Source organism: Falco punctatus (assembly GCF_963210335.1).
Source record: "Falco punctatus genome assembly, chromosome: 5".
NCBI classification, from domain to species: domain Eukaryota; kingdom Metazoa; phylum Chordata; class Aves; order Falconiformes; family Falconidae; genus Falco; species Falco punctatus.
In genome coordinates this window covers 58242200-58251259 of record NC_137584.1, presented here as the reverse complement: position 1 = coordinate 58251259, position 9060 = coordinate 58242200, and the positions used below count along the sequence as shown (strand labels likewise).

The window sequence follows — 9060 nt, the reverse complement described above, 5'->3', positions numbered from 1 at the left end:
TCACTACAAAGGGATTGCCTGGTGCTCTGCGGGTTGGTTTCTTCAGGTAGAATAGCTAGCCATGTCCCATTTGTACAATCGCTGCTTGCTCTGAAAGAAAAAAATTTTTGAAAATGCCCATTCTAAATTTTGCAGCTCATTACCTCTTCAAACACTAGGGCCTATCGCCTGTGGGACAGGCACATTGTGCCACTTAGGCTGCATGAAGAACATCAACATGGAAAGTCTGTGGTCAGGGATTCTGCAGCTCTGCAACTCTGGTCTAATGAACAGCGCAAGCAATTTAAAATACGAATTATTAAGAAAACATTTTTGGAAATTGAAGGTTAGCTGCCACTTAGGCATACTTTCTGTCTGCTGTGGAAGCAGTTGATATGATGAGGGTGGTGGGGCACAGGCACAGGCTGCCCAGAGCATCTGTGGGTGCCCCATCCCTGGCAGTGTTCCAGGCCAGGCTGGATGGGGCTTTGAGCAACCTGGTCTGTGGAAGGTGTCCCTGCCCATGGCAGGGGGTTGGAACTAGATGATCTTTAAGGTCCCTTCCAACCCCAGCCATGCTGTTGATTCTATGATATTCTCATTTCAACAGATTCTCATTTGAGCAAGCTCAGAACGCAGTCAATTTTATGCCTCGTTTGTATATGATGATTTGTTTTGTTAGCGAAAACGGCGGGCAGAGCTCACGTGCGCTTAGCGGTGCCGGAGGGCTGTAACTCGGCGGCCGGCCGGGCGTTTGCTGTGAAGCGCCGAGGAAGCTCCGTGCTTGCCCTGCCGGGAGGCGCCGGCCCGTACCGGGCCGCAAGGACACGGCCGCCCCCCGGGCCCGCACGGCGGTGCCGCCCCTCGCCGGGGGGGGGACAGGCCCCCCGCGGCCCTCAGCCCGCAGCGCCCCCTGGCGGCGCGGGAGGTGCTGACGCAGGCGCGGCGGCGGGTTCCGGCCCCGCCCGCCTTCTCCCGCCGCCAGGGGGCGCGCACGGCCCGGCCGCCGTGGGGGCGGGGGAAGATGGCCGGGGACGAGGCGGCCGGCGCCGCTGCGGGGCCGGGAGCCGGGAGCGCCGGCGGCTACGACGGCAAGTGCGTGTTCTGCAGGATCGCCCGCCGGGAGGAGCCGGGCACGGCGCTGCTCTCCTGCGAGGTGGGTGAGGGGCGGCGGCCCCCGCGGTGTCCCGGCGGCGGAGCTCCCCGGCCGCCCCCGCCCTGGCCTCTCCCGCGGATGCGGTGCGGGTCGGGGCAGCGCCGCGCAGGCTTCGTGGGCCGGGCCGGGCCGTTGTTGTCCGTTGCCGGTTTTGAACGCAGGGCCGAGTTGCGGCTGTCGCCGTGCGGGTCCCGGTGCCCGAGCTGCGGGGGGCGAGGGGCAGGAGGCGGCGGCCGGGCCGGAACGAAAAGCCCAACGCTGGGGTCCGGTGCCCGCCGGCGGAGGGGGGTGCGGGGGGTGCGGGGGTCCGTGCGGAGGCAGGAGCCGAAGGGAGATGAGTGCCATCCTCCGGCGTTGGCACAGCGGCTGGAGCACCGAACCGGGAACCCCGACTGCAGAGGTCAGCGGCGGGCACGAGCCGTGCCTGTTCCGTGTAACAAATACCTGAACGATTTTTTGCTGGTTGCCTCCAATATGACATTAAGCGTCACGCTGATATGGGAAAGATGGACTTTGTTAGCAGCTTCGCCAGTATCCTCCTCGTAATCAATTTCATGTCCTTGCATCCTTTTTTAGTATGAAGATCTCGTTTGTTTTAGAGACATCAAACCTGATGCCCCCCACCACTACCTGGTGGTGCCAGTGGAGCATATGGAAAACTGCAAAACACTAAAGACAGAACATATACCTATAGGTAAGGCTGCAAGTGTCTGTTAACCGAAAGGAAAATAATTTTGTGCAGCCTTAAGCATCGTGTTGTCAAATAATTATGTCTTTGAGCACCATTTGGTTGAGGGTGTAAACGTAGAAATAGATGGTGTGAGTGAGCGTAGGTAGGGATGTGTCCTTCCTGGGAACTTCCGTGTGCTGTTCTGCAATAGCATATTTTTTTGTGTGGTTCTAGAAGAACATCGCGTGAAATCTCGTCCTGTGGAGTATAGATGCCTGTGCACTTTGTTGGAACTGCAGCTTTGTTTTTAAAGCGTTTATGTGCTGTTTCATTGGGTTTTCTTAGATATATATGTGCAATTTTAAACTATATGGAAAATTACAGAAGAATTTTATCAAATGTATATTTTTTAAAAAGTGCCATGTTTATTTTTCAAGGAAAAAAGAAAGGAGAAAGGAAAATAGTGTTCTAATAAGCTTAAATAATTTTGAAAAAATTAAGTTCTAAAATATTGAAGCTATGATTTATTGTTGATAAGACACTTTTTCCTTTTTCTTTTTTTTTCTTTTCCCTTTTCTTTAAGAAAACATTGTTCTGGAATTTGTTTCACAAGAAATGCCTGGCTGTGTGCTTAGTAACAGAAGAAAGTACAGACATACAGGTGTGAAGCGATTCCACCTTAGGGAAATTTACAGGTGATGCAAGAAAAGGGTTATAGTTGTGTGTTGCAAGACTTGCATGACTGTATTTCTCCTCTAAACATAGGGTAGTTTTCTCCAGAAAAAAATTTATGTATGTGTTTGGCTTCCAGACAGTTTCTTAGACTTTTGCTTTGAGTTTTTGTATTAGCGTTGAGTCTTTTTACAGGGGTACACTAATGAATCTTTGTCCTAGTAATAAGTAGTATTGACAGTTTTTATTTTAATTTAATTTAAATTTCTGTACTACCTCTGAAACTTCCTAAATTATGCCTGGCTGTACAGGACCTAGAGATCAAAGTCCTGTAGCTCTGTAGAGATATAACACTGCAGTTCGTGTAAACATCATTATGATCACTCTGTATTCGGGGGTTTTTATAAGGGTGTGGTGATAGCGTGGCTGTGGTCAAAGTTCTTAGAATTTAAAAGCATCATTAGTATGGAAATTGGTAACAGTGGCGATTTCTGTGTCAGTTATTGGACAACGCTGTCTTGACAGTCTTTGTTTGATTATGAGTATTTACAGTATTTAAATTTTGAAAAAGTTACATTTGTAATCTCAGTGTAATCAGTTTGTTGAAGTTAATATTCTGAATAATACCTTGTTTAAATTACTTGATGACATATGATGTGTAAGATATTACTTAAACATTACATGACATTTATTTGTGTTTAATAGTGAAGAGAATGATGGAAGTTGGAAAAGCTGTCCTCCAGAAAAATAATTTTAGCGACTTGGATGATATAAGGTATGTAATGGAAACCATCTGTGTTTATTGAGTATGTTTTTTACTTTTCAGAATGCTCTTTTAGAGACGGTGGCAACAACTGCAGTAACTGCAGTACAATTTATTGAAGAAATCAGGTCTGTGTTCACTTGTCCCGTGACTTCTGAAGTAGGATGTGCTGGTATTGGATATAAACTTTTTTTCTGATTAATTTCCAGGGCAGATTGCATTCCAACTCTGACATTCTTTCTTGACCACATCTTGGGATAGGGAGGACACTTCAAACAACTTACCTAAAAGGCTGCTCTTTAATTACATCCTAAAAATATGCTTTAAATCCTAGATTTCGGAAGGGCGGTAAACTTTGTCCTGTTCAAGCAGGGCACTACATTGTGTTTCAATCGTACCTGCATTAATTTAAGTGCTGCACCCTTTAGTTTAAGCCAGTGCCTTTGATAGCCAAGTAAATTTTAACAGAATTTAAATAGTGTAGAGTATAGGGAGCTGAGCCTTCATGATTAAAATAGGTAGGAGCTACATTCATCTAGTGACACTTGGCTTTCCAGCTGAAAACTAGGTATGGTATATTTAAGATACATTTTGTTAAAAAGGAAAGTTTACAAAATAAAATGTATCTTAAATACAGGCATGTGAAAGAGGAGGTTAATAGGCTTTTGAAAAAGTTCCCTGAGAGCATAATGAAAGAAAAGGGCATGGTTTTGTTCCTGCCTTTATGTACAAAGAAAACACAGTGAGTGAGTTGTTAGTTCAGTTTATTATGTTAAGTAATATACGATGTTCTACTTCTTGAATTAACATCGCCGGTATTTTTAACTTGTTTTTCTCTTCTGAAGAATGGGTTTTCACTGGCCTCCGTTCTGCTCGATAGCCCACTTGCATCTTCACGTCCTGGCCCCAGCCAGTCAGCTGGGATTCTTATCCAGACTTCTTTACAGAATCAACTCCTACTGGTTTATCACAGTAAGTGTAATGCAGATGTGCTTTGCGGTAGGTTTTCGATTGCAAGCTGAAAATGCAGTGTTTTTCTAACATTTTAACTATGTCCCAAATTTTTCTGAGCAATTATTTTTGTTATTACTGTAATTATTAATTACATCTATTTTGTATTAACTATTTGAGATAATATAATGGTAAAAACCTTAACATTTACGCTTCTTAAGGGCAGTGGAGTGCCAGTAACAGCAAGCAGTACAGTAGTTTTGGATCTAATGTGTAGCTTAGGTTAATGTGATGTGCTTCTGAGGACACTTGATAAGTAGTTACTTAATTTACAAGGATAGATTCAAATGTGGTGGACTGTACTGTATATACCCTGGTTCATCGGATTTAGGTGAAAAACATATCCAGTTAATGATTGCTTTTATCAGTTCACATGTTTTTTTTAATCTTGTCTTCAGACTAGAAGTGTCTGCTTTACAAAAACATTGTTTGTAGTGATTTATGTCAGCAGAGATAAACAACAAGACTGACTAAATCACTTTGAAAATCTCTTCCTCGAGGACTAAAGCTTATTCTCACTGCTTTCATGCAACAAAGGAACCTATCCTTGCAATGTAGCTACAGGTCCTGGTCTCATTGCACAGCCCCAAAACAAAGATGCTGAAAAAAGTCTGTCTCATCTAAAAAGAATACAGGCAGCCTCTTATATAAAGAGGAAAAACTTGGCTTCTTCACAGTGGTGCCTCGCTGGAAATCTCACCTAGCTTGCCCAGACATGTCTCTGGTGTTATGTATGGCATCACATAGATATTTGGCCCTCAAATAAGTATAGCTGTGTAGTTTTACTGCTTACTATCTTGGATTAGCACAGGGAGATATGTACCAAGTTTAGTTATCCAATATGGACGCACTTCAAGAGATACTTTACCAGATGTTCTTGAGTTGGTTTTGTTTGGTTTTTATTTAATTCTAATGGCTTGAATGTAATACTCGTTTAAGAACACAAAATGAGATTCAGGTAACTTCATTTTCAGTTGCTCCGTGCTTTATCTAGCTTTATTTGCAAATAAACTGCAAGAGCTACTTAAGTCCTGTTAAGTTGTTCCTACCGTAAATAGCTGATTACATTTTTACTATGTGTATTTGAAACATGCCAAATTTAAACTTTTTGCCTTTTAATGAGGTTCCTTTGGAGATCTTAATAAAACCACAAGCCCTAGTTCAAATTCAAAGTTTAATTCAGTGGGACTGGCAAAGAAAAAGCTGCCAGTAAGCAGACTTGTTTTAGAAGTGCCTGTGTTAGTCTCCATGTGCCCAATTTGTCCTGCCAGAACAACACTGGCAGACTTCCTTCTACCCTGAGCCTTTCTGAGGGCTCTGTGGGCTGGTGCTGTTACAAAATACAGCCGTCCCAGCTGTGCGCTAGATGCATAAATAGCCATATGATGAGAAATACATGTGTGAGCATAATGACATATCCAAAGAATGGATGCATATCTCGTGACATGAGCCACATACTGAATGCACTCCATCCCTCAGCAACATATGTGGCTCGTGTGTGCGGCTCGTTGGGTGATGAGAGGCCACAACATGCCATTCTGGAACATCTCCCAAAGAAAGAATCTTTGGTCTCACAGCTGGGTTGTTCTGAGCACTGCTGTCTTCTGAGGTCTTTAAAACCACACTGCTTATCTGCTATTTATTTGCTCAAACATCCTCTCACTCTCATAGGTTCTGGTTACTCTTCTGATCACCTAACTGAAAAAAAGTGTCTGCTGTTTAAAGCAATCATTGTATTCTGCTTCTCTTGTATGCTTTGTCTGTAAAAATGGAAAGTGAATGCTCTGTTAGTGTCACTGTTTTTGAAATGGAATTTTCAGTAAACTGAATGTCCATGGTGTAGTTAATGAATTGTTTTCTTTCTTTTTCATAGGCTGAACAACTGATTGAGCGACTGCAAACTGAAAATGCTGCCAGCTGAAGGCACTCTTAGCCTTGTGTCGCTACCCAATTTGTTCTTTGTCGTTGAACTCTGAGTTAAGGTTGCACAGTTTGATGTTGCCAATAGTATACCAGGATTAAAAAAAGCTTTAGTTCCTTATGAGGAACTACCCACATAATTTGTAGCTGCCAGCCTAATTCTCCCATTTGGATACTTCAGTAAGTGTACTTCTCTGACAATAAGGCAATGTATTTTAATTATGATTTTATATTTGTATATATATACACACATAATACCCACACACACATATGCCCACATGCAGAGAACTTTTCCTAGTAAAAGGCAGGGTATAGCAGCACAATGTATTGCAACTAAGCCAACAAGTTACTACTAACAGCATGTACCTGGTACCAAAGGAAATATTTGTTGCAGAATCAAGCTTTTATTTTGAAGATACATTGTTCTGAGATTGCAAGTAACATTTAAAACATTTAGTTTCCATCAGTTTTTGTGTGTTACTTATGCCTAGTTGTTAGTAGGTACGTTGCTGAAAGTACACTACTAACTTTCTGGTGCTAAACCACTTCAGTATATTACCTGTCTTACCTGCATGATAGTGACATAGTAAACGTTAATACAACAGGTGCCCGAGATGTGATAATGCTATATAACATAGAATATCATTTAAATGTATGTGTAAGTGGTTGTGTGTCGGACTTAAAGATCATTTCCCTCTTACATAGACAATATTTGAAATTAGTTACTGTATGTTTACAAAAAATGTGAAGAGTTCAGAGGAATTGATTTAATATACCACTCTTCTGCATGATGGTAGAAACAAAATCCAAATTTTTAGACGGTTCTGACATTGTTCTCACTGGAAGTTCCTTGGAGATTACTAATGCTTTGGCTAAATTTGATCTCTAAATGAAGTCATAAGAGAAATGAGTCTTTAGTGCAGTGAGTATGTGGCACGCTTGCATAATAGCAATGTGATTTGAATTTGGGATAGCAGGGACTCAGCCCAAAATTGGAACATGTTGGGTTGCTTAAGGGACCTGCTGAACATTTGCCAGCGCTGTATGACTCTAATCAGTAATGCTAGCGCTCTGTTTTTCAACACTATATTAAGGCAGACTGGAAAGTTAAAACTCCAGAAAACACGGAGTGGATTTTCTTCATTCACAGACTGTGTCTCTTGGTGCCTAACGAACCAAGTGTCCTTGGCTGATGCATTTAGATATAGTGGAGGTGATGATGGTCTGCTGCACCTGCAAGCTTCCCTGAACATAATCTTCTCGGTGTCTTCCACTGACCCAGCACCTGTGTTGCCTTAGTGGTACAATGTATTGTAATACTTTACTGTAAGCTACACGTAGTAATACTTCAGAGAGTTCACACCCTTCTGAAGAACAGCATTTCCTACCCAAAAGAGTTACAACTCTCTTTTCTGTAAGATCTTGTGCCTAACGTCTTATTATTCTTACTAGTGGGCACTCACGTCATTTGCAGCCCTTCAGGGGTTTAATTTGTAACATTAGGAAGGAAGAGTGCGTATTAAAGCCACTGAACTTTAATTGCTTCTGTGCAATAGATTAGGAGGTTTGAGCTGGCTCCTAGCTGTGTGAAACACTTGAAAATTAAGATCTTCCAAGAGTTAATACTGAGTATGTGTTCTGATTTGTAATTAATTTATGTAACTCTACTTAACTGTGACATGTAATATTTAAAGTACCAACATGAACTGTTGTCAGAAAAGATTAATAAAAGAGTAAATGCTCATCTTGGAATGATCTTCCAGTGCAATGGAATAGTTGACTGTGGGTGTTGACCCTGGATAGCCCTTTGCTTGCTCTTCACCCCTGACCCCAGCAGGATGGGAGAGAGAGTAGGAAGAGCAAAAGTGAGAAAATTCATGGGTCAAGATAAAGACAGTTTAATAAGTGAAGCAAAGAGGAAGAAAGAAAAGCAAGGTACGTGATGCACAGGTAATCACTCATGACTTCCCACAAGCAGGCTGGTAGCAGTGGCTGCCCTCACCCTCCACTCCCCTAAAAACCCCTCTCCTCAGTGTTTATTGCTGAGCCTGACGTTACATGGCATGGGGTGTCACTGCTGGTCAGTTTGTGTCAGGTGTGTGGGTAGTGCCTTCTCCCAGCTTTTTGCCCACTGGAGGGGCAGAGCAGGACGAGCAGGTGGCCTTGATGCTGTGCCAGCACTGCTCAGCAGCCTCCAGAACGCTGGTGTGTTACCAACGTTGTTTCAGCCACAAACCCAGAAGCCGAAAACCTTGCAGGCTGCTCTGAAGAAAATTACCTCCATCCCAGCTAGACCCAGTACATGTCAAATGCACACGGAAGCGCAAGGGTCAGCTTGTATATTGTACATTTGAGAAGGGTCCCACTAGTGACAGTAAGGCTGGAAAGGGAAAGGTAAAAATCAGGATATAACCTGGCTTCCAAACTTTGCTGATGAGCAAGATGGGGAATTCAGCAGCAGCAGACAGGCCTCAAACCAGCTCAAACAACAAAGCATTAAGAGAGTCACAGTAATTACTGAGATGAATGCTCAGTATCTCATTAGTGTTTTCCAGCATAGAATTGTGTTCTATTTTCCTTCTGTATTGACAAGTATTCTTGGACTCGGCAGATAATTTTTTTTTTAATTAGGTGAATAAATATTTTCTCAAAAGCCTATCCTAATGCTTTGAACATGTTTCAGAATTACTGGCTGGTCCCTGGAAAAGGCAGTGGGCAGACCCCATAAACTATGTCACACTCTCCTACAGCAGCATTATAGCAACTTTAAAACTTCCAAAGTCATCTGTAGAGCTTTACGGTGAGCAAAGATCAATCAAATACTCTTGGAGAGCGGAGTCAGCAGCTCTTACTCTCCAAGAGCCTGGAGAAGCAAAGGCAAGTTGTTTA

General features: G+C 43.0%; 1 protein-coding gene across 1 annotated transcript; it reads left to right on the top strand.

Annotated features, from left to right (window-relative positions):
• Positions 1–972: 972 nt before the first annotated feature.
• HINT3 (histidine triad nucleotide binding protein 3) lies at positions 973–7915 on the top strand. Its single transcript, XM_080389988.1, has 5 exons — positions 973–1135; positions 1712–1829; positions 3183–3252; positions 4086–4212; positions 6125–7915. Exons 1-5 carry the CDS (start codon positions 1004–1006, stop codon positions 6170–6172), a joined length of 495 nt encoding a protein of 164 aa, XP_080246114.1. The 5' UTR covers positions 973–1003; the 3' UTR covers positions 6173–7915.
• Positions 7916–9060: the final 1145 nt, after the last annotated feature.